The 26128-nt window shown below is 35.0% G+C and overlaps 1 protein-coding gene across 2 annotated transcripts; it reads right to left on the reverse strand.

The window, feature by feature from the left end:
• Positions 1-5101: 5101 nt before the first annotated feature.
• On the reverse strand, positions 5102-26128 carry calua (calumenin a). Of its 2 annotated transcripts, none has more exons than XM_028814731.2 (7): positions 26005-26128; positions 16818-17051; positions 13664-13857; positions 8483-8649; positions 7483-7543; positions 7105-7304; positions 5102-6935 (listed from the first exon to the last, which is right to left on the reverse strand). In XM_028814731.2, the coding sequence occupies exons 2-7, from the start codon at positions 17036-17038 to the stop codon at positions 6831-6833; spliced, it is 948 nt and encodes a 315-aa protein (XP_028670564.1). In that variant the 5' UTR covers positions 17039-17051; positions 26005-26128; the 3' UTR covers positions 5102-6830. The 2 variants fall into 2 exon arrangements, with proteins under 2 accessions (XP_028670564.1, XP_028670572.1); XM_028814739.2 differs by lacking the exon at positions 13664-13857 and adding an exon at positions 13917-14110.

The raw sequence follows: 26128 nt of genomic DNA on the forward strand, positions 1-26128 counted from the left end.
CCTTTAAGTGGCTCATCTTCACCGTAAAAAATTCACAGAACTCTCCAACCTAAGATTCATTTAGCAGGAGAGGAGAACAACGTATAGTCAAGATCTTTTGATAAGACAAAGTCTTTTGAAGTTTTTGATGAGTTTTCCTTACAATGTGGATCTGTAGTCAAATCGGCTGGGTCAGTCACAGAGATGTAAACTTAAGCCACTTAACTTAGAGTCACTTAAAGGTTTGTTTCTTTCCTAGTGTATTGTATATATAAACACAGGGAACTCCAGTTTCTGTGCTACAACTTGCCTGAAGAAGTGGGCCTAAGTTGCCTCGAAAGCTTGCACATTGTAATCTGTTCAGTTAGTCAATAACAAGTGTCATTTTGCTTGACTTCTCACTGCATCCATTATGGCCAACACGGTACAACACCCTACTACTACCTTGAAAACTATGAAGTACAAACAGAACTCCAAGTCACGTCTCTGGTAGAAATTCTCAGAAGACTCGGCACTTATGGAGTGAGTCAATAAGGGGGAGTCAGGTGGTGCTAGGAGAAATATCAGGAAATTAACATTAGCAAAACTAAGGAACTAGTGACCGAGTCTCACCACCACAAACAGTCTCTGTGCTTGGTCACCATTCAGATGAAAGTGGTGTGCTGCTTCAGGTATATCACTGACACACCGGACTGGTTTACTAACACAGAGACACTATATAAGAATGTGTCTTTCTACTTAGGAGACTGTAGTCTTTTAATGTGCGTATAATTGTACAATAATTAATTAAGTAATTATGATTATACATAATTATAGTTCTATAACTCTGAAACAGCCAGTGTGTTGTTGGGTAACATCACTTCAAGAGAGGCCTACAGATTCAACAAGAAGGCAGGCTCAATTATTAGAAGCACTTTGGTTCCACTAGATAGAAATCCATTAACAACTGTGTTTGGTGGACTCAGAGATGGAGTTAAAATGGAGAAGGACAAACAAACTGTAATTGCCTTCACTACACTATTGGCACGTAAACTTATCTTGCTCAACTGGAAGAATCCTAACAGACCTCTTTCAAGTCAGTGGGAAACTGATGTTATATACTATCTCAAACTGGAAAAAAATCTAATTCTCTCTTAGAGGATCTGTATAAAACTTTTTTAAAACCTGACAGGATCTAATCAATAGCATTTTAGAATAAATATTTATATTGGGGAGAAGGACTCCTTTCCCTCTTTACTACTCTCAAAAGTTTTACTCTGGCTGTTGGCCTCCCTCTCCTTCTCATGGGTGAGGAGTGAATTGAATTTAGTTTTGTTGCGTTTGACTTGATTGCATGGAATGTAACACGCTTTAAATAAATTCAATAAAAGTAAAAAAAAAAAAGGAAAAGCATGAAAAAAATCAAGCAAACAAAACACTAATGGCCATTATAAATAATGCTTCCCATCCTCTCACTGACACACTGTCAATGAATACTTTGAGCCAACATTAAATTACAAAGCAGAAGCATGTCAGAAAAGGGTATGGGCCTCCCTAATACAAACAGCAATACACCTGCGTTATGCCTCACTGTGGCTGTGTTCTTCTTCTTGTTCCAACCCTGATGTATAATTTCTCAATATGGAGAGCTTTGTATGTGTTGGGTTTCTGTTGTTGTAATACCTTTGAGCTTCTGTAATGCCTACATTTCCTGCGAGAAGCCACAAAGCATTAAGTAAATAAGTTCCCAGCCCTGCTAGTGTTTGGGTCGAGTTTGCATACCTGGTGTCTACTTGACGTCTCCGCTCTTTCTGGGGTTTTCTCCCACATATCAAAGATGGCCTTATTAGCCGAGTCAGTGTGTCCTTCAGTAGACTGGTGCCTCATCCACATGTTGGTTTCTGCCTGCTGGGTGTGACCTACAAAAGAAAAGAGTAAATAGAAAATAAAATGAGATGAAGTAATCCAGGCATCTCAGTTATATTATGTACTGTAAATCTTTGGTTAGTTTTTCAAGCCTTTTAGCACCTAATAAATGCATTTTATGACAAAGGGGCCAAGAGTTCTATTTTCTACTACACATATAATGGTCTTATATTTAAGGGGAAGAAGGTCATATGCCTGTAGAACGTCTTGCACCAAGCACTATTCTACTCTAAAAGAGAACTAAAGGCAATTAAAAAATGTCTAAATTCACTAAGCACGGTGCTTGTTGCTTTAGAAATTCGTTGTGCAAGTTTTGCTGTTGTAACCAAGAAAAGTTAGCACTTTAAAGTTTATGGTGCCTGATATTAGTTCTTACAGTTGTAGTTAGTTCCATTTAAAACTGTTTTCAGCTCACATTTTCAGTTTCTTTAAAATGGGATGTTTGTTTAGGGAGAGAATTTGGAAAATGAAAGCCATGTTCTAAACTACATTTCTCAGTTAGGGTGTTACTCAAGAGTAGGAATGGTATTGCAGCATATTTCAAAGTTACACACATCTGAGCATTATGAAGAAATCAGTTTATAGCTGTTTAGTGATCACTGATTTGTTTCCTCCTGCATTTTATTTATTCATTTTTTAAGTACAGCATTTGAAGAAAAAAAAAAAAAAAGGCAGGGAGAAGCCACCTCCATTTCCAGTTCAGGTACATGTTGATGGCCACTCAGCTTTGTTGCCTTCTTGAATTGAGGGGAGTCACTTCCAGATACACTGGATTTGAAACACAAGGATCTCTAGTTCTGTCCAAATCAGTCCCTCTTGAGGTCAGAAATTAACAAAAGCCTCACTTTGAAAGCCTCTCTTGTTGGCAGACCGCAGTTTGTGAGACTTAAGGACTGGGTCTCTGATGTTGATGTGAGCAACACATGAAACAGTCCAGTCTCCTTTAAACTTCACCCTGAACACCTCAGACTATACATAGAACACCAGGTCATGCCACTCGCACAAATTCTCAAGAGGATTGCGTTAATGGGGGGTGTTAACAAGGGGGATTAAAGCAGTTCTACTTCCAAATACTACCTTTTCTGTTCAAGATGCACTCCTATGGTAAAGCAGTTGAGAAATGGTACAAAATTTTATAAACACTGAAAAGCAATACAACTGATGTTAAGGACTGCTCATCAAATGGGCACTGGAGGCATTTTCTTTGTCTGATGTTCAAATTTTCCTTCTCAAGTATATACTGTAGATTGTCTAATTAAAAATCTAAATAATTTACAACATGCACTGAAAATCATTGCTAGATTTCTCAACAAGATAATTTCCTTACTGCACCAGCTGCCACCAAAAAGGACTTCTTGCCTTAAAGAGGAAAAATGTTTAAATGTTCACCCACATCTAACACTACAGGTCTAGCACCTTAAGTTTCCATCCATCCATTACATCAAATCTTACAATTATACTATTTTCTCAATGAAAATATCTGTATCAGAGTGAAATGAAATGTCTCATATAAAGCATATTAGTCCTTTAAAAACAAAATACGTAGTTGTCAGGTACCTGGTGATTCTTTCTATTCATTGCATGAAGGTACATTTTCTATAACATTAACACTAATGTTGCATTCACATGCTCCTGGACTATTCAGAATGAAGTCGGTTGACTTCCCACTTCAGCCTATTCACTTTGGTTTGCGGTCGGACTACTTGGAGAAACGTGCATCTTTCAAGTAAATGACAAGCAAACTAAATATACTAAGTGTACATCAATTCATTTCAAAATGCATTTAGAAAAAAAAAAAACCTGGCTGTCCAGGATATATATTTTAGGTGAAAGATCAGTATTACTTCACAACATGGATATTTCAGAATTCTGACTTGTAGCTCCGAGTTCATAGTATGTTCATGTGGAATTTCATATTCACAGTAGCATCTGTCCTAGTGCAAGTGAATGCAGCATGAGAAGACAGGGAAGCCACTTCAGCACAAAGCCACTCACTCCTATAGGGCCAACTGAGAGTCCAATGAAACTAACCTGTGAATCTCTAGGATGTGAGACAACTAACTGGTCTTCCTGTACACTTTAGAACCACATGAAAATCTCACACATCTAACAAAACCTGTTTACTTGGAGCCGAGAAGCAACAGCACCGACCACTGCATCAAAATGTTTATGTTGGATTTACAATGACCTTGACTCACACCTTCAGTTTGAGGAATATCTTTGGCAATTAGGAACAAAAAGCAGTAGCTATCACAACTTGTCAGGACCAGAAAAGCTACCTAAACTATACTATATAAACTGCTATTCATAGAAATGTATACATCCGACAAGTTTAATGCAGGTGGCACGGTGGCATAGTGGGTAGCGTTGCTGGCTCGCAGTAAGGAGACCTGGGTTCGCTTCCTGGGTCCTCCCTGCGTGGAGTTTGCATGTTCTCCCCATGTCTGTGTCGGTTTCCTCCCACAGTCCAAAGACATGCAGGTTAGATGCATTGGTGATTCTAAATTGTCCCTAGTGTGGGTGTGTGTGCCCTGCAGAGGGCTGGCGCCCTGCCCGGGGTTTGTTTCCTTGCGCCCTGTGTTGGCTGGGATTGGCTCCAGCAGACCCCCATGACCCTGTAGTTAGGATATAGCGGGTTGGATAATGGATGGATGGAAGTTTAATACATACAGTGCATTACCAATTACATAAAAGTTGCAAGAAGGAAGGGAAAATTATATATACTGTATAATTTTTTTTTTTTAAACATAAAACCATAAAGCAAAAAAACATACTTGCAAACATTTTGTATTCATTTTAATAAAGATTAATAAAAATATTTTAAAATGTCAGCTAAAAATGAAGTAAAATTTTATCCTACAGAATGAATTGCCAATAGCTATATCAATAAAACATACTGCAGTCTTTATGACTATAGATGGGGGGTGTGTGAATGCGTGTTTGAAAGAGTGAAAAAGGTAAGGACAATCCCTGGATAGGACACCAGTCCACTGCACAGTGAACACGTACAACACAATAGTGGCCGACTAAGTATAAGAAATCCACAAAACCTGTACATCCTTGGACTGTGGGAGGAAACTGGAACACCTGGAGGAGACCCATGAGGACATGGAGCACATGCAAAATTCCATGCAGACAGTCGTGAGTTCAGAAACAACCCATAATGATGACACTACTTTATAAAACAGAAGACCTGATGCATAACAAATAAGACAAACAGGTTTTTAGAATTTTTATTAAGAAAACAATGCACTCATTTGCAATACATATTTACTTACAAAATGTTTGTACACTATGTTCAAAGTGTTAAGGATTTTTCCAAACAAACGTGCCAAAATTATTTTAAAAAAAAACAAAAAAACAACACAATGTAAAAAAACACACCCCAAGCTGTCACTGAGAAAACCTTACATTTTCATCATGTACTGCAGCTCTGTTTTGTTGTTCACATATAATTAGACTCCGATCTTTAGGAAAGTTGCAGCTTTCTGTAAACCGTATTAAATGTGTTTTTATTCAAATCTGTGTTCTGATGCTTACATTATTCAAATACTGTATTGGAATTCTTTCATTTTAGAAGACTGGCAATATATGTTACCCACCAAAACACAAAAAAACTACAGATGCATATATCACACTACTACCAGACTGGCAGATGTGCTAAAATACAGAGAAATCAACTCGACAATACCAGACACGGGTATCATTTCTTCCTGCTCAGAACTCTACTATTAAAATGGGTAAACAAATATTGTTACAGCGTGAAACTGCAAAGTCAAAATTATTCCCAGCAAAGCACCCAAAACACAACTGCAGATTTAGCATTACTGTTGGGAGTGGGATTTTAAAGAAATGTACTTTGAGTAATTATATAATAGGAAATCAATTCTGCAAGGTGTATCCTAAATCAAATATAGGACAACAGAAGCGGTCTCTTTATAATAAGTATCTATCTATCTATCTATCTAATAGTTGCAATAGTTTGGATGGAATGTAGATTCAAACAACTCATCACCATTTATGGATGCCCTTTGTACCAATTGTATATGCTTTTTGACTACAGAATTGCATTATTTTATTTCTAATAAAATTAACAATTGTAATGAAAGAAGGCCATTAAACCAACCTCTACAGCAATGCTGTCCGTGTTCACTAACGGTATACACTAGGGATAACATGAAAATAACTTGTTTGGCAATACATACCAATATACCATTTAATTCAGAGCCTGGGCAGAGCACAGCAGCATGTTAACCTGAAACTTTGTCTGGATAGACAAAAACATTTTTTGCACAAATCCAAAGTCCCCTAGATAGGACTAGATTTGTACTACCATTCTCCTGAATATTTTTATGATGCTTAAAATACAAAGCTTTTTCAACTGAGAGTTTTGTGGAAGAGTAATATTTTTTACTGCAATAAGATTTTAAAAATGTGTTTAAATCTCTTTCATTTTGATTTACATTTTTCATGTAAGAAGATAGCTAAACCAAGCATACAGCTCAAATAAAAACTGTTGATAAGATTCAAGATTTGCTTTGTTTGCAATGCTGCAAAAACTACCCTTACTAGATAAGATACAAAGGCATCAGCATGGTACATACTTAAGCAAATTAGGATACTTTCCCATTCCATTTTTGTAGTATATCAAAAACCTTTGAAATTAAAAATGTATGTATTCAAGTGTAAGAAATGACATTTTTCATTTTCACAATATACACTAATACAATCCAACATATATGGAAAAACATGTTCCTCACAAAAGTAGTGTTAAAGTTACAATAATGCCAGTGGCAAAAAAATAATTTCTCTCCTCTCTTCAGAGAAGGCAACAGTCTCAGTAGAGAAAATGTGTTAAAACTGCAAGTTGTATAAAATAAATTATCCATTTAAAAAAAAAAAAAAACAACCAAAAAAAAAACCCAAACAAAACTCTATGAAATGTTTTAAAATTCATCATGTCGTACTAAGGCTTCTCCAAAGTCAGTTGCCTGACTACCAACAAACAAATCGTATTTGTCGACAATTTCTTCTTTGGTGAGTTTTCCATCCTGAAAAATAAATAAAAAATTCATTAGAACAGTAATACAATAGTTAAAGTTAAATTAAATCCAACTTGCATGTTTTATGTTAAATATATATTACTGGATAAAAAACAAACTGAAATTTTAAAGTACCACCAACAACTAATATTTACTTCTTTCAACTGGAGAATCTCACCTTATCCTTATCTGACTCATATACAAGATGCTTTGCTTCTGCTTCTGCATGGTCATAGTCTGATGGAAGGATCCAATCTTTCGTCTCCTCTTTGTCCATTTTACCATCTCTGTTTTTATCTCTGAACTCCACAAACTGTTCTCGCTCTGTCTTGACCCATTCAGGCTCTTGTGGGTCACCATCATGACTATACATATCACCTATTGGAGGGAAAAATATAGTTTTCTTTACTATAAATAATCAAAATGTAGAATGGCTCCTACATAAAGAGTTCATTTTGTGTGCATGTACAAGACAATGTCTGTATATTCTATGTCACACAGATACAGGAAAGTAAAGAACTATTAGAAAATACTACTTTGGAAGCTATCAACTTACCAATATACTCTTCTAAATCAATGAATCCATCTCCATTCTTATCAATATCTTCCATTGTTTCCTGTGAATTAAGCACATATGTGCAAAGCTTTAAACAAAACCACTTGGTTTTCAGTATGTACAGTTTTCATCTGAAAAGATCTTGTTTTTGTAGCATGAGAATACCACGCCTTTACATTACACATGGGTCATCAAACTCTTACACAAACAAAATACACGATGACTAACATTTTGGTGATCTTTCCACCTCACTTCCCCTCCACACACACACACACACATATATCTCCAAGTTATACTTTAAAAACTACCAAAATGTTACATCTTCCTGTTCATTTATCCTTTAAAAGGATAAACATTTCTTTTTCTATAAAGGCTTCCCACAAAATAACAGTGTAACATAGGTAATTCTCTTTCTCTTCATTGGAGAGAGGCAGAATAACACAGACTACACATGTTTTGTCCAAGTATCAAAATTCATTAGTGGCTTGTAATAAACACATATGATTTTCATTAGTCACCATTTCAGTCTTTGTTTATATAGCCCATGGACTATGCCCAGTATGGAATTTCTTAGAACAATCAGCAAAAAACATTAGGTGCTATACAAATGACCATCAGTTAAAATGTAACGCAATACATAGGAGCATAGGGTCAACATTGTCACATACAGAGTGCAGTGAAATTCTTATTTGCTTATGCAAAAACAACATGAATCAAGTCACCATTCTCAAATGAGATAATCAAGGAGTATCATTTGCATTCCATTTCTATTAGTAAAATTTTTCCAGGAATGCATCACCCATATTATTCTATATCAGTTATATAATCTAATAATGTATTACACTTACCAAAAAAAAAACAAACAAAAAAAAACAAAACACACAACTTGACTTGTAGGCCTATGCCTTATGCAGCACTACGATGTAGCAGGATTCCCATAAGTCAAGTAAGAAAATACATTTTTTAAATTGTCTATACGAATAACTCAGATATTGCTTACCAGAACAACAATATCCTTCATGTATTCATACTCTTCTGGATGTAGAAAAGCTGTAAACTCATCCTTAGTAGCAATCATATCACCATCCTTGTCAGCCATTTTGAAACGCCTTTCATCTCTTGACATCATCTGTTTGTAGTTATAGCCATCATCAGGATCAGGATCATCTGCCAATTAATCAAACAAATAAAAATATAAATCCATAATTTAAACTTTAAATGGTGTAAAATAAAAAGAAACAACAACAATAAAAACTGATGCAAATCCTCAGAGAGGGAATATTCCATTTATACTGAGCTTGAATACATTTTCCAGAAAAAATCTTAAAAATTATACTATATAGTCACATTTATCTTAAACCGTTACATATAATTAGTAATAAGCATTTCCATATCAAATGCATAGTAATAAAATCACTGTTAGAAAAATGAGTATCAAAATTCCAGATTTATCATTTTCCTCAATCAACAGTATACATTATAACACTGCAAACATAAGATCAAGCTTAAAAAAATGCAGTAAATAGAACTTATACCTCCATACAGAGATACTGGACAGACTGGGATTCAAACCCAGTTTCCCAGAGCTATGGGGCTACAGTATTATCCAAAATGCCACCTCTAAAAATTGCACTCATCTATTATATCATAGTTTCTAATTCTAACACTACACACCACTGATACTATTTTTAAACATGCTGACATGTTGGTATTTATATTGCTTACACATCACTCACATTCATCTTATATTAACTAATGTAGAAAATGTAAACAAATTTGATTCTAAACATACAGCAAGTTAAACTCGGTATAGCTTCTGTTCCACTAATTAGGAATTTTAATTCAGCTAAATGGACAGCTGAAAGTTTACAGGTAGAGTCACATACTGTTCTCATTAAAAAAAAAAAAAAAAAAAAAACACACACACACCTTAAACAAAATGACACAAACAAGTGGCTTCCCATCTCTGAGCTTCCATACAGTGGAACTGTATTTATTAGTTAAATGCTGAATCATGATTTAAGCATACTTAATTAAAATCACAATTTGAATTTTAAATGGGATTTCCACATTTCATGTCTTTAAACTATCCAGTGGCATGCAAAATTCTGGGCACCCTTGCTTAAAATGTTTAAGATGTCTGTTACTGTGAATACTTAGTGAGCAGAAGATTAACTGATTTACAAAAGACAAAGTTAAAGATGACACATTTCTTTTCAGCATTTTAAGCAAGATTAGTGTATTGTTTTTGTTTTGTACAGTGAAAAGGGGAAGAAAGCACCATGCAAAAGTTTGAGCATCCCAAGATATTTGAAGTCTCAGATAACTTTTACCAAGGTCTCAGACCTTCATTTGCTTATTAGGGCTACTGCTTGTTCACAGCCATCATTAGGAAACCCCAGGTGATGCAAACTTCAAAGCTGTATAAAATTCTCTGACTCCTCAAACCTTTTCCCAACAATCAGCAGCCATACACTCTTCTAAGGACTAGCACTCAGAAAAATAAAACAGGAGAAGGCTAACAGAATATAGCAAAGAGTTTTTAGGTAGCTGTTCCTCAGTTCGCAATGTTATTAAGAAATGGCAGTTAACAGTGGAGGTCAAGTAGAAGTCTGGAAAACCAAAAAAATGTTCGTTGGATTGCTAGAAAGGAAAATGAAAACCCCTGTTTGACTACAAAAGACTTTCAGGAAGAATTAGCAGTCTCTGGAGTGGTGGTGCACTGTTCTATTGTGCAGCAACACCTGAACTGCAGGAGTCAGCAGAAAAAAAAAACCTTTCCTGCATCCTAACCACAAAATTCAGCACTTGTAGTCTGCGTGTGAATATCTAAAGTCAAAGTAGAACTTTTTCACCAAAATGTGCAAAGGTATGTTTGGGGAAAAAAGGGTGCTGAATTCCAGGAAACCTGGCACACCTCTCCAACTATTCAGCATGGGGCGGAATTGATCATGCTTTGGGCTTGTGTTGCAGCCAGTGGCACAGGGAACATATCATTGGTAGAGAGGTAAAATGAATTCAAATAAATACCAGCAAATTCTGGAAGCAAACTTCACACAGTTCAAGTTAAAAAGAGGAGGAGTCCTACAACAAGATAATGATCTGAAACACACCTCAAAATCTACAATGGAATACCTCAAGAGATGCAAACTGGCAGATGTGCCATGGTTCACACAGTCCCCCCAATATAAATTTTATATCTTTGAAAATCTGTAGTATGCAAGATGGCCCAAGAATCTTGCGGAATTAGAAGCCTTTTTGCAAGAATAAAGGGTGAAAATATCCCAAGTAACAACTAAAAAACTCTTAGTTGGCTACAAAAACACGTTCACAAGCTGTGATGCTTGCCAAAGGCGGTGTTACTAAGAACTGACCGTGTCAAGTGCCCAAACACTGGCTTCGAACCCTTTTAATTTAAAAATTTTTTTTGGTATTTTGTACTTGTGAATGATGGAAATAAAATGTAATCTTGATTAAAATGTTAAAGAAATGTGTCATGTTTAAGTTTATGCATTTTGTTCATAGTTTGTCTTCTGCTCACTTAACTATTCACAGTAACAGCCATTTTAAGCCAGGGTTCCCAAACTTTTGCTTGCCACTGTATTACATATATCTAACCAAGACTGATGATGCACATCTGTAAACCTCTATGTGCTATGAGGATTTCCAAAATAATATACCTTTTTATTAGCACAACAGACTTGGCAGCATAGTTCTTGGTAACTTTACTTTTTGGAAATGTTGCAGAAATGCTTAATGTTCAAAACCTGATGTAGTAGTTTCTATATTTAAATCTTAAAAATTATGATTTGCCAATAACAAAAAATTAGTTGAATACTTGTACTAAAGTTACAGTAGATGTACAGATGCGGTAAAAGGTGGAAAAACAAAACATGAAGGCACTTTGACAAATTCTACACAATATATAAGATACAAAAATGTCACAGTGTAGTCCTGTCTTTTTCTTCTCAGTTTTCCAAGGTTTATAAACCGTTTTGCAGAAACATAAATGACATTGTAGGTTGTCAGAAGCAAGTTAGGATCCCCAACCATTTCTTTAAATCACTTCAGTCCCTAATATAAAATTTTACTGAGGTAGAACACTCTATTAGAGCCTTAGAAAGCCATATACCTCTAGAACACATGGTCTAAATTGGATGTTGCAATACCCAGGTGGTTAGACACAAATTACCAAATACAAGGTTTACAATTATCAGACTGTATTGAAAATAACTGAAACCTTCATTCAATTGCACTGAATGGCTCTGTTTCAATCCAATGTCAAAAAACTTAAAATTACGAGGGAAGTTCAAAACGTTTCTGCACCTTTTTTAAACTATTAAGAATTTCAAAAGTAAATTACATCACTTTTCTGCATAGTAACCCTCCTTTGTGATGCAATTTTCAGAGCGTCATACCAACTTTTGAATGCCATCAGCAAAAAATGTTTTTGGATGAGCACACTGATAGCCACTGATGCACTGCTGCTTTCACGTCATTATCACATGAAAATCTTCCACTTAAAACTTCTTTAAGCAATCCAAAAAAGGTGGAAATCAGATGGCGCTAAAACCGGACTATAAGCTGGGTGTTCCATAACCTCGCACTTCAATTGTCGGAGGGTTTCCAATGTACGGGCTGCATCGTGGGGGCAACAACACAATTCCCTTTGACGGACTTCCTCTTCTTTTAATGAGGATTGCGGGTTTACGTTCTCTCTGAAGCATGTCACAATACGTTGCACTTGTGACAGTTGTTCTACGTTCCTGATAGGTTTTGAGAATAGGTCCTTGAGAGTCCCAGAAGACCGTCAACATCAACTTTCCTGCCAATGGTTGCGTCTTGAATATCTTTGCTACAGGAGATGATGGATGCTTCCATTGCATATTCCACCGCTTGCTTTTGGGCTCGTAATGGAGAACCCACATTTCATCACCAGTGACTATCTGCTGCAGAAAATTGTCACCTTCTTCACGATAAATGGGCCAAGGGTCAGGAACAAACATCCAAGTGGTTGCGCTTATGCTCCTCTGTCAGTTGCTTAGGCACCCACCTGGCACACACTTTACTGAACTTAAGGCTGTCATGAATCAGGGCATAGGCAGATCCAGCTTTCACATTCAGCTCTCCTGCATCCTCTTCAACTGTTATTCTTCTGTTTTTTGTGAATCAGGTCCAGGGTTCTTTCTTCATTCCTCGTGGTTGTGGCTGTACCTGGACGTCTGGAGCTCTCTGCATCTGTCACACCAGTACAGCCATTTTTGAACATTTCAATCCACTCATAGATGACTCTACAAGAGAGAACTTTATCCTCATACTGTGCACATATGCGGAGATGAATTTGTGCTCGAAGCACACCTTCTGCCAATAAAGAACATATGACAGAACGCTGTTCCTCTTTGGTGCAATTTATACGTTTCCCAGCCATCTTCACCACAGGCTGACAACTCTTATACTAAACTGCAAGGGCAGCCAGCTTGCCAGACAGAACTAGTCATATGACACTCTCAGACATGACCAATTACTACTCCTCGCGCCTTTACAGTTTTCAATTAAAATATAAAAAAGTGCAGAAACTTTTTGAATGTCCCTCATATTAATAATATGAGGAATACAACATCTAGTCAACACTATCATTGTCTACAGGAACAACTGAAGAAATATTTGAGTTTATCCCGGTTGCACAGATTATTGAAGTTTATTTTCTGCAGCATGTAGTACAAATGACTATGTTGCCTGTATTTAAGACACCAAAAAATGAAGCAGTCTACTTCTATCATTAAACAGTGACATTGTAATTTTTATATTTAGGCATAACAATTATCACAGCTTTAAGAAGATTAATCCAGTTTGAACAATTTAAGCAGAGACCAATACATTGTAACATTAAAATTAAGGACTAGTAATAATTGAGTACTGACAAGTTTAATTCATAGTCTTTTGCTCATACTTGCTTTTTAATTTTACCACTTAAGATACATTCCAAAAACATTAACAAAAACAACTCACTAACATTTTCTTGTTATTAAAGGCTACAAAACTTTTTTTTATTTTTTTTTAACTCACTTAACCTTCCATAAATTGGATATTTTCTTAATAAAACCAAACATGAGAAAAAAAAAAATCAAAAGAAGAGATAACTTAATGAACCTAAACTAGTCTTAATCTATGTTTACCTTACCCAGGTATGTGCCATATGTCACATTTTTGTACTCCTCCCAAGAGATTACTCCATCATTATTAATGTCGAAATCATGCCATTGCCGATCCACATTTTCAAAGATATACTTCTTCTGGGCCTTTTTAATCCAGGCCTTCAACTCCTCCTCTGTCACAAAACCATCCTTGTCTGCGTCGATCTTATCTACAATCATTCTACAAAAGAGAGGCGGAATTTTGCTGCTCAAAAAGATTTCTTTTTAACAAAAACCTACCTAGAATGTAACCGTAAGTGGCATTTTTGTATTCCTCCCAAGATACAAGGCCATCCTCATTAAGGTCATGCCCCTTCCACTGGCGGTCTACATCTTCATAAATCCAGCGCTTTTGCGCATATTTAATCCATTTTCTCAGTTCTTCTGTTGTAACAAAACCATCACTGTCTTCATCTATTTTATTAACAATCTTGCTGCAGGAAGGGCAGAAGAAATCCAAGCAGACATTAATAGTGAATCTCAAAAGAAATGGATCATGCTCTGGTCTGTAATTATACAACTAGGCCCAGTTATTCTAGTAAATTAGTTTTATTTAATATTTTTTGTTCTGCCATCTCCTTGAAATTTTGCTAATAGTGACTAAAAAAATGATTTTATTCCTACTGATTAGATAAGAGTATAGCTGCTCACTGTTAATGGTAAAACACAACTTCAGTCAAATCCACTAATGGTTGATATATAAATCAGCAACATTATGGAAGTTAACTATGTAATTATGTAATATAAGCAAGACAGACATTTCAACTAAGCACAGTTGGTATAGTGAGAAACTTACAATTTGTCACATCTTTTAATATTTGTACCTTGCCAAGAACAATGTTTGTTCTGAGACTTCTCATCTATATGCACCTTACTCTTTCCATCCATGAGCCAACCACAATAAATTAAATTACAGGATCTGAAGGGAGCTTAAGCTTATGCCGGTAGCACAGAACACAAGGCAGGAAACAATCAGAAAACACATTTACTTATCTACCACCAGTTTAAAATCACCAGTCAATCTTGTGTGACTTTGTAATACAAGAATAAAATGTAAAGCAATGTGTGAAAAAACCCCACACAGACAGAGTATATGAAAACCTTGTGAACCACTTTGTATTCCAACCTGGTATTTGTGAAAACCCTACCTACAAAGAGGACTATTTCATTTATGTTAGGTAGAATGCTCAGAGGGTACTGGGCGGTCTCGTGGCCTGGAACCCCTGCAGATTTTATTTTTTTCTCCAGCCGTCTGGAGTTTTGTTTTTGTTTTTTCTGTCCACCCTGGCCATCGGACCTTACTCCTTTTCTATGTTAACTAATGTCTTATTTTAATTTCTTATTTTGTCTTTTATTTTTCTTTTCTTCATTATGTAAAGCATTCTGAACCTACTTTTTGTATGAAAATGTGCTATATAAATAAATGTTGTTGTTGTTAAAAAAAAAAACAAAAAAAAAAAAAAAAAATGGTAGCGGGAAAAGAAAAAAAAAAGGATTATTGGTCAAGTGCAAATATGAACTGTTCAACTTTGTACAACAAGTTTGTCACTACACTACAACTTACATGACATTTCAATCTTATTTCTAGAATTCCATATGCAAATATTTTAATCAAATTTGAAATAAAATGGAGGTTTGTTCATTATGCGGAGAATTATCTGTTCCGAGTTTTTACTTTACTTGTTACTAAATCACTTCTATTTACTTTTAGTCTTCTTAGTTAAATTTATCATGCATCACAGTGACAAATGACTGTCTACTGTAGAAGCACACAACCAGCAAATGGATCTTCCTTTACCCCCCCCCCCCCCCCTTTCTAAATGTGGTAACTATTAGTGAGCACACCAGAGGGTTTCATTTTCAATATCCATGTTTTTTACCAAATACGATACATACAGTAGTATATGCGTTTCCAATTTGGTCCTTAAGGGCTATAGTGTGGGACAAAAATAGGTTTATAAATTACATGCCCAAAGCAATGGTGGTATGCTAAATATGATAGCTGACTGATATGTTTCTAGGCATATCAGATTCAGAAAATGACCAAAGGAATGTGTATTTGAAATATGATAATAATTAAAAAGTGAAACATTTACATAAATATATACAAGTATTTATAATTTCTGGTAAAATTTTCAAACCTGATTAATCCAATTCAGGGTTAAGTATGTCAGAGGCTGCATAAGCATAATCACATGCAGCATTCAATACAAAGGCAGGAGATGTCCTTAATGGGCTCACTAAAATAAGTTCATTAAAACAAAGACACTATTTAGGCATAGGTATACTATAATAAATGGAATAAAACTGATGTAAGGAAATGTCAGGGCCAAATTTAGTAGATGTAAATCTCAAGAACATTATTAGCTGAACTTGGAAAAGTATTTAAATTAATCCAAAGCAGCCCCTTTGTAAAATGAAGGACTTTAATTTAAAAAAAAAAAAAAACAGCCCTGAACCACTCAGTCTTAAGTTGTATGAAACCCTGCAAACCTTTATTCATAATGTAACAAAATACAGTGAAGTATAAATCCCATTGTAATCTTTCAGGTATTTTTTTCTGAATTTTTTAATGTTTCAATTCAGCCCACATTACTAATCTTAAAGTATGTACTATATGCAACTTCCTTCTTTTGCAAAAAAAAAAAAAAAAAAAAAATTATTACTCACTACCAAGATGTACTTAAAGTGCATACTTATTGCAGCAGTCATCTTTAGGATTATTCGTTATTGTGAACTTTTGTACTGACCTCTCAGTTAATGAATGAAAGAAATTTGAGGTAATTTATCTGTGTTACATAGGAGATATTGTTAACAAGAAATGCTCAATTTATCTTCATAAATTTTAATATCTAAGAGGGTAGAAGTTATAGCACCTTCAATAAAGCTATTTTCTATATGTGAACACTCACTCTATCTCTTTCAAGCTCTGCATTTGAGCTTAATCTGCTATGTTGCCCACTTGGGCAGTTGTAAACAAGATTGTCAACAAAAACTCATATTTTAGTTTTAACTTAGAATGAACAGTTTAAGAAACAAAACCTGTATTCAGCAAAACAGCTATTCATAACTTCTCTGATACAAAAAAAAAAAAAAATTAGAAAACAGAAATATATTAACAAAGCATCAAATTTTACCTACCCAAGTCTTTCCTTGCTTTCCTCTGGGGTCAGCTGGTCAAATGTCTTGGCTTCCTCAGCTCCCAGGAAAGCATCATGGTCATAGTCAAAGTTTTCGTTATCATCATGGACCTTATCACTGAGTTGTGGATCATGGTGCACACGGTCCTTTTTCTCCGTTGGTTTGCTTAGCACAAAAACCACAGAGAGAGTGAAATAAAAAAGAATCTGTCGTAATTCCATTCTTCTAAGTAAACTGCAAAGCAAACAAAAAACAAACTCATGAAATTACCTAAAAAGGCAAATAGTAAAAGGAGGTTAAAGTTAACCATAAATATTATAACATTTCATTCAAAGAACTTTTAAAAATGCTACAAAACACTATTTCCTAAACTATTCCATCTCAATAACAGCAAGATTTAAAAAAAATATCAAAAATGCATGGACAAAATGCCTTTTCTGTGCAACCGCACTTACAACGGCTCAGTTTCCATGGTCATCAGAAATGAAAAGCTAAGCAAGTGAAGTGATAGATGTTGCAACAAAGAGTGAAAGACTGCATGAGGACTACATTAATGTTTGCATAGTGCTACAGGGTTTTTGTATATTCAAATGGAATATTTCTAGGTGAAATGATTCCCTGTCTTATATGGATGTGAAAGGAAAGATGTAATTACTGCTGCTAATCATCTCCTTGTTTGCCTAGAGAAGTGGATATTATTTCTTATAAATTTTCAAACCTTAATAGTAAATCACATTCTTCCTTTACACTGCCCAGGCTAATATTAAATGATCTATTGCTTGTGAAACTGTTATAATTACATGTTGTGGGGCAAATCAAACAGTTAAACCTGTCTGAATATATATTAATCTATTTCAACATACTATCCTGTCCTAGAAATGCTACAAACACCATATACCCTGTGTCATGAAGAAAGAAGCTGCAGAGATGCACTGCAAATAGATTACCATATTTGTATAAACTCACTGTGCAGATTTGTATTGTGCTCTGACCCAAAAACTGTTTATGTAGGATAGGCAAAGTGGTGTTGAAGGTAGCATCGCCACTTTGCACTACATAAACCTCATCTGGATTCATTTACATTTACATCATTTAGCAGACGCTCTTATCCAGAGCGACTTACAACAGTGCTTAGTAGTCTACGACTGTTCTTCAGTCTTCAAGACTGAGGTACCATAAATTACTAAAATTATATATATATATATATATATATATATATATATATATATATATATATATGTAAAGCTTTAGCACTAGACTCAGGTCAGGTTTTGGCAGAGTGGACAAAATCAATGACTTTCTTAGATTGTTTATGCTTGGATTCTACAACTGGAACAAACACATGAATACTTTCCCAAATGCAAGGTACATTTTAATAAACAATATTTTTAGTCTGGCATCTGTCAACACTTAGCCTGAATACTAGAGAATTACCAGGAATGTGCGACTGAACTGCAAGCTTATGAAGTCTGGCGCTACTTTACCCAAAACAGACTGATTTTTTAAATCATGTACTAGTGCTCTGCAGTATGCCAGGACAAAAAAAGTACTGAAATACCAATTTTTTTTAAAACAGTACTATATCAGTTTTATGCTAATTTTGGTACTAAAAATTAATTGTTACATGCAGGCACATCACACTCTGTTATATATCAATTTGATTGGAACCGCAAGAAACACAGCTCTGAACAACCAGGTCTTCATTATTCTATAATGAACAATGATGGATGGATTAAAAGCCAGAAGTCTGTATGACCATCCGCATCAAGTGAGAACCCTAACTACAAAGAGGACTATTTCATTTATGTTAGGTAGAATGCCCAGAGGGGACTGGGTGGTCTTGTGGCCTGGAACCCCTACAGATTTTATTTTTTTTCTCCAGCTTTCTGGAGTTTTTTTTTTTTTGTTTTTTCTGTCCACCCTGGCCATCGGACCTTACTCCTTTTCTATGTTAACTAATGTTGTCTTATTTTACTTTCTTATTTTGTCTTTTATTTTTCTTTTCTTCATTATGTAAAGCACTTTGAGCTACTTTTTGTATGAAAATGTGCTATATAAATAAATGTTGTTGTTGTTGTATAATACTATAATAATATAGAATTCTATAATATTCTGTAAGTCTAGAAATTTCCTAAATTATGACTGTCACATGCTGACTCCAGTTTCTAAAGGATCTCTACTGTAATGTGTAGCTGTTAGTGATTGACTTTCTGCAGGAGGGAGATTGAAGTAGATGCTTCATGAATGCAAACAAGCCTGACACTGCATCTCTACACCAATACACTCTCCAATAACACTGTTAATCACAGTACTGACTACACAGTCAGGAAAATAATTATAGAAACCTGTAATTTTAACAGTTCTATGGAAGTCAATGAGAAGAGGCACTTTCCAAAAAACAAAATCAAGTAGCACATATCTGCAATTCAAATTCCAACTAGTCAAAATGTATTTACAGATACTTCTAATTAAAAACTTGACAGGGGTATTGTAATAGTAGATGTCTAAAAATGAAATACATATGAGACACAAAATTATAAAACTACTTGGTTCATATTGTGACAAATTAAAATATTGCTAATGACATCTGACAGCAAAAAAAGAAGTCAAAGGAAGCTATCAAGAGTTAAAACAGCTTATAACATTTTCTTGCATTCCTATGCTCAAAGGAGAGTCAGAAATAGTTACTTCCTTTCTTTTCTATGTTTATGCTTTATGTGCTGCAGCTCACAGCAGAAAGCAGCCATAGTTTTCCTATGCAATTGTTGCTTAATTTGAGTGATGAAAATAAATCATGTCTGTAATCCCAAAATAGAGAAAAGTTTGCCAAACACATTTAAACAGCCTGTTTCAGAATTACCACTTTGTTTTCCACACTATGGCTGGAATATGGATAATTTAGTTGCAAAGAAAGTGTCAAAACCAGACTATACTTTTGTCCTAACAGCTTAAACTTCTTTAAAGACAACAATTAATGAATGCCTTTTCATGAATGAAGCATCCATACATTAGGAACAGTTAGGGGCTTACAAGTCAAAAGTGCTTACTAAAGAGCAGCTGGTTGCAACAGCTTAAGTATGTAGTGCAGCTGGTGGAAAAGAATATGGACTATAGTGCCACACTGCCAACTAAAACAGCAACATTACACAGCACAGTACACCTAAACTGCAAGTTTAATTTCTCTAACATACAGGCTTAGGCTGATGGACTGTATCATTTGCAATTGACAACTAATTATTTACATTGTCATTTGACATTACTTTGCTAAAGACCTGAACCATGAGATTGAACACATTATAAAACACCTGTTTATAATAGTCACTTGTAAACCAACTGTATATAGAACAGGCTGTAAATGTACCATACATACAAGCCTTTAGGGGATTCACTCTTATTTACGACCCTCTAGAACTAAAAAGAGAGAGAGGGGAAAAAAATTAGGCCATTTTCGGACAATATTTTGTGCAGCACATTTTATCCTTATGAAAAAAAGTAAACCAATAGCTGTCTTCAGCAGAAATGATCAGAAGGACCTAAAGGTTGTGCATGCCATATCAAGTGACCCCTGGGGTTAACCTCCTTATTGGATAAGAGGGGTGAAAATTACTCCATTTCACAAAACTTTGAAAAAAATGGAGATCCATAATATAGGCATGTGAAGTGTAATTTTATTCCATTTTAAGGCTGCTGATCACAAATATATGTTTGATATTTGATTCTTTATCTGTGGCCCTAGCCCTCCAAGATAGATAGATAGATAGATACTTTATAGAGTCACTCCAATAAAGGTTAAAAATGACAAACTTCAAACTAAGTATGTGGGTTACTGTATTAGACTACTTCAAGGTCAGCGGTTATAGACAAGATGTATTTTTGATCATTTACTAGGGTCTAGCCCTCTATGCAAAGGTGAAAAATGACAAATTACAATTGAGATCATTTAGATTTAAAAATTTTACTTGTAACACACATTTTACTATATCAAATATTTGACACAACTATTACTGTTTATTATGTACTTCTACTTCATGAAATAGATCATTACATTTCTTATGAACATACCAAATTAGGGCAATTTACTTTTAATTCACACTTTATATTTTAAAATGTAATTTTGGGAGAAAAATTATATAAAACAAGCGTAATTTAGTAACATTTAGTCACATAAAAAACATGAAGCGGCTTTTGTACTTTGTGACCATTGAACACTGAATCTCCAAATCCAGAAGCCCCAATAATTAACAGTTGGTGAGACAAGCCTTTAACACACTTGTACTAGCAGCATTTCCTAAACAGGTGTAGTCAGCAGGATAATGTAAGCACATATGATTACGCAAGTTTCTCTGCTACTCTCTCACAACAGCAGCCTCTCCTCGTAGCTGACAAACAAATTAAGGTTAAATCTCTTCCTTCATCATCTCATTTATTTTGAAGACAAAGTGCTGCCAATTTGTTGAAGATGATTTCTTCTTGGCCACCAATTCATTATTTTGTGTTTTTCAATATTAAATACTTTTTTACCTTGTTACAGTGTATGGCTAAAAACAATAAAGACACCCTGTGGCCAAATTAAAAATACCAGGAAATTACAGATGAGCAAATTTCACTTACTCAACTATATTGGTAATGCCCCACTCCCCTGTGATAGCAATATCAAACCAACCATGTTTAAAGGGACAGTTAATCGACCCAAGAATTCTATCACCATCTACTCACTTGCTGAAGCATACTTTTATCAAATCTACACAACTCAAGTACACATCAAAGTAGAATTCTGTAAAAGGCCTATACTAAGGATTTCCAAAAATCCAAATATATTTGGTAACACGTAGTTTAAAGTATCAGAAAGATGTAAGCATTTAAACAGAAATCAAAACTTAATGTCAAATTACAGCAGATTGAATGTTCAGGCTGTTGTTGCGGCTATGCTGAGCATTGGAATGATTAGCTAGTTATTTCATGTTTTATGCTTACGCAACTTCTTGTTGCTTAAATGTTTTGTGGTGGGATTCAAATGTGCAGCATGCACTCTCCTATTATTAGGAAGCTTTCCTTATTGTTATGCTTATTCTTGACAGGTGTCTAGAACTCAATTGGTGTCCGTCTGTGGCAAAATGAATTGATTGGACATAAGTCTGTGCCTTTCTAATCAATGTGCTGTATATGGTCCAGCAATTCATACTGCATGTCACAACAAAAACCAAGCCATGAAGTCCAAAGAACTCCCTGTAGACCTCCACAATCAAATTGTGATTTGGGATAGATCAGCACAAGGGTATAGGAGTGTATTAATGCACAATAGGGCTGGGTATGAACAATGATGACCTGTTTCAATTACATTTCAAATTTATTTTGATTGAATTTGTATGATATCGCTGAAGTGTTGGCATTTTTAGAGATTACTTAACCATGAATAGAGAACATTAATATAATATGACAAATTTCAGTAACACTTTATTTGAAGGGTGTCTACACAGTGACTGCATAACATACGCATAAGCAAGGAAAGACATTTAAGAAGAAATACTGATTAGTAATGAACAATTAACAATCAGTACTTGTAAGAAAAATTTCACCACTGCACTCATTAAAAATTTACCACAATAAACTAACATGTATCGCCACATCAGAGTACACACAAATTTTTTTGGGTTGGGGATTGGGCTCTTTGTTTTAATAGAATACAAAGACATCTATATCATCTTGTGAATAATATTAATATAAAATAATCAAATATTGCTTCTTAAATAATAAATGCTATCCAGTAACGTATGTGTGTGTTATGAATCTCCATGTAGACACCCTTCAACTAAACCGTTATTCCCCTATAGGACATTTAAAATAATCCTGATTTATTCAAAATTAAAGATATAGTGGGAAGACTTGTGTTTTTATTTAATTCTACATGTTACACATATCTTCAGTTGCTCATGTGTAGCAGTCACATTAACCAGACTCAAAAATGTGTCCTATCAGTTTCTCCTCAGACAAAAAGGAAGCATTTTAAAACGAGGATCTAGATTTGATGCATATTGACAGTGGCACTGGATGAATGGAACATAAAAGACAAAGAACCAGCCATCGTGACTGACAACACTGCTAATATGATCCATGCAGTACAGCTTATGGAGCTACTTTGCGTCAGCTGCTTTGTGCACACACTTGCTTTGGTATTGCAGGATTCCAACAGCTATATGTTTTATACAGCAGGGTGAGGAGTGTCTAGTCATGTGCTTAAGGAGAAGCAAAGTTTATTGTTAATGTGGCACTTTCAGTTACATTATTTGTACGAAAATGTGCTATATAAATAAATGTTGTAGTTGTTATTGGAATTACTAACAAACAAACAGAGTAATTCAGCCCGTGACGGAACAGCACACTAGAAATGCTAGAAAGGTTGCTGGAACAACAGCCAGCCATCCCAACAGCGAGTTTGCCCCTGGTGTGAACGGCATTTAGCGCTCTTGTCTACAGGTGCCCAGTCATTTTTAATGGAGTGACATGAGAGACATGGCAATGCTTTGCTTAAGATCTTTATAAAGTCTAGGTATTATAACTTCATGCATTTTCTTTCCGATTGATACAGCATACCACAGGTCCAAAACCTGTATCACTTGTCAAAAGCCTTCATTTTCAACAACGTCGTAGAGTCTCATATCTAACTGTTTGGATGATGACTGAGATTACGTTTACAGTTGACATCAAGATAAATGATTTCTCAGATTATTTGTGTTACAGCAACACTTAATTTCTGAGTTGCACAGCTTACATATGGCTTTGCTTTTATCCAGCTGTTCTTTACCGACACACTGTGTGATCCATAGTAAATCCACACATCTGATTTTAGAGTGGGGCTAATTTCAGTTGAGGAGGAACAAACCATTTTTAAGTGCTTTTTCCACAGAAAGCCTTAACAGGTACAATAGCGACATCTACTGGGTTGAACACCAAAAATGAAGCCAAGCAAAAATTTACCTATAGTAACAGAACCCGACAGAGATCAATCTTGGGATTTTAAAAATCGATATCGAATTGTTTAAACAAAAGTAATAATTAATCGGAAAATAGATTATTTTTACCCATGCCTAATGCACAACAATGGTTTCTAATTGTATGTATTCTAAAAGCTCAGCATTGTAGAAAGTCTCCATAAGCATCCTAAATCTGATGCAAAATCTCAGAAAGCCACCCAATACCCCACCCCCTTTTCTGGCACAAGTGCTTAGTTGTGGATATTAGCAAAGATACGAGAACCAAATGGTTCACAGTGCCAACACAGCTTGAAACATCCCTCTACAAATAAACATGTAGATGTAGAGTAGATTTTAAAGGGATTGGCATATTAAAACTAAGGATTGAAGATGAAATGTCTGTAGGCATATATTCAAAATCTTTACACAGAATAAGGGAAAAAAAAAACATAACACAAATCATGTCTGACTTCTTAAAATCAAAAATATAAATATTACCAAAAATGAAGTACAAAGTACAAAAGCCCTTTCTGGCAGTATTATTAAACAATGTTTTTTGCAACCAGTTATTTTAAAAACATATTTTTTAAATGTCCAGTTGTACACTAAACTGCATGACTCTGCCACTCACTCATAATTCATTATTAAAAGATGAAATGAAAGACACTGGCAACTTTCATTCTCTGCTTTCCATATTAAGAACCTAGCAAGTCTGTAAGTCAAGTATGTTACTGTCAAGTAGTATGTTACTGTAGCAGCTAAAAGACAGGACCCTTACATTTCCTGATTTTGCAAGTTGCCTTCTGTATTGGCTTCTACCAAGATTTACCACAGAACATTTTTATTAATTAAAAGAATATGCAACTTCATTTTAACAGAAAACAGGTCAACAGCCGGCTTATGTTAGGACTAACTTGGAAGTGCTTTTGAGGGCATCTTACATATATATTATCAGTTTTGCTGAAGATGTAGTATTGCAGATCACAGTGACATGTAATGCCCTCCTTGTAACGCAATTCTTATAATCAATTATTTATTTTGTATATAATATGTATTTTAATTTTCATCCTATTATATAATTTATTACACAAACGCTTCTGTAAAATATTTAATTCCTTGATCAATTTATCAGACTTATCTTTTACTATGATTTGGGTGCTTTTCCCAAAAGGAAAATCACAATGAATCTGACAGTTATCACACAGTTTATAACCTCACTGGCTTGTTGCTAAAAGTAAAGCTGTGCTAGATAGATCTAGGAGAGCACCAACTTTAAATTACTTTTGGACAAGTTTTTGAATCAGAGATGAAGACCCCCAAAAAGTAGATTTAAAAAGTTTGTATAATGTGATTTACAAGAACTTGGCACCTTTATAAACTATAGAAATTAATTCGGGGTTCATACTAAAGTGAAACTGGAAGGCATCTTGAAAAATCCTAATCACATAAGATTATACAATGTGCGTATTTTTAAAATACAGTATACGTACATTGACGTCCTTTTATAACAATGTTATTATTTCGCTTCATTTTACAGAGGAATGTAATTGACAACTATTATAACTTAAATGATTTTAAAAATGATTTCTGCTGTTGACCATCGAGGCGTAACCCGGCCACGTATACTCACTCGTATTATGCCCCTAAACTGTACTTTAGTGTCTCACAGGCGGGATGTGTTCCACTTCCCAAGAACATGACGAGATGGGGGAGGGAGGGGATATCGACAATTGCAGGACAACGACAAGACAGGGGACGATACATCTTCGTTTTAAAGTGACCAACAACAATTTTACACTATAACGGTTTTCGAAATTATGTTCATGTTTAAACCAGCAATAAGCTTAAAAACCACTCACCGCATTATAACAGGATAAAACCATGATCAATGCGAATAACGGGGAATATTAGGCGGGTCCGTTACTTAAGCAAAGGAATTACAGAATAATGTAAAATAATTGCACATTTCCTTCTCAAAAAATATAATACTATAATATCATTAAAGTGAGAAAAACCACTTGGATAACAGATAACATGTAAAAATTACAAGTAGATCTACACATTAGTAACAAAAAGGACTCATAGTTGGAGACTGCGTTTTTAATACGATCTAATTAAAAAAACTAAAATTGCACATTTAATACCACTATTACTTTATAAGATAAAGTCCAAGGAATACGCACTACACAGAATATAGTAATAAAACGAAAGCTCACCTAGAACTTTCCACTGCCCGCGATGCTCTCCCAATTCACAGAGCACAGACCGGATATAAACCCGCCCCTTACTAGGCGCACTTCCTCTTGGGATACTCTTGGTGTAGCGAATTGGAGATCAGCA

Source organism: Erpetoichthys calabaricus, chromosome 1, assembly GCF_900747795.2.
Source record: "Erpetoichthys calabaricus chromosome 1, fErpCal1.3, whole genome shotgun sequence".
NCBI classification, from domain to species: Eukaryota; Metazoa; Chordata; class Cladistia; order Polypteriformes; family Polypteridae; genus Erpetoichthys; species Erpetoichthys calabaricus.